The 806-nt window shown below is 48.1% G+C and overlaps 1 protein-coding gene across 1 annotated transcript in view; it reads left to right on the forward strand.

The window, feature by feature from the left end:
* Positions 1-41: 41 nt before the first annotated feature.
* The window catches only part of LOC104983692 (melanoma-associated antigen B3-like), a gene marked incomplete at both ends in the record, with an annotated part of 4086 nt that continues 3321 nt past the window's right edge, over positions 42-806 (forward strand). Inside the window, 1 exon segment of the mRNA XM_010833208.1 lies at positions 42-672. Within this exon segment, the coding sequence (XP_010831510.1) occupies positions 42-672 (631 nt within the window).

The raw sequence follows: 806 nt of genomic DNA on the forward strand, positions 1-806 counted from the left end.
CCCCTCTCTCCAATGTGCGGTCTGGAAAACACTCACTAACCAGGCAGACAGGTCTGTTGGTGCAGTTCCTGTTATGCATGTATAAGATGAAAAAGCCCATTAAGAAAGCAAATATGCTGAAGGTCATCGATAAAAAGTACCAAAATTGATTCCTCAGGATCCTCAAAAGTGCTTCTGACAGGATGGAGGTGGTATTTGGTATTGACGTGAAGAAAGACAACACTGCCAAGCATTCTTATGTCCTTGTCAGCAAGATGAATCTCCCCCACAATGGGATCATGCACCGTGGCAGGGGTTTTTCCAAGACCGGTCTCCTGATGAATCTCCTGGGTGTGATCTTCATGAAGGGCAACTGCACCACAGAGGAAGACATCCTGGATTTCCTGGGTAAGATGAATATCTATGCTGGGAAGAGGCACTTCATATTTGGGGAGCCCAAGAAGCTCATCACCCAAGATTTGGTGCAGCTGAAGTATTTGGAATATCAGCAAGTGCCCGGCAGTGATCCAGCATGCTATGAGCTCCTGTGGGGTCTGAGAGCACACGCTGAAGCAAGCAAGATGAGAGTCCTGGAGTTCCTGGCCAGGATTAACCATTTGGATCCCAGTGCCTTCCACTTTGGGTATGAAGAGGCTTTGAAAGATGAGGAAGAGAGGGCCCAAGCTAGCGGATGTCCCAGTGTTCCCCCAGCAGTTCCTTCCACACCTAGTGAAGCTGAGGCAAATTCTGCACTTTGTGGCTCAAGAGAGTAGTCAGTGTTCCAAGTAGTATAGGACTGGACGTCACCGAGGATTCATAGTGTAAAA

This window comes from Bison bison, unplaced genomic scaffold (assembly GCF_000754665.1).
Source record: "Bison bison bison isolate TAMUID 2011002044 unplaced genomic scaffold, Bison_UMD1.0 scf7180017863206, whole genome shotgun sequence".
Taxonomy (NCBI): Eukaryota; Metazoa; Chordata; class Mammalia; order Artiodactyla; family Bovidae; genus Bison; species Bison bison.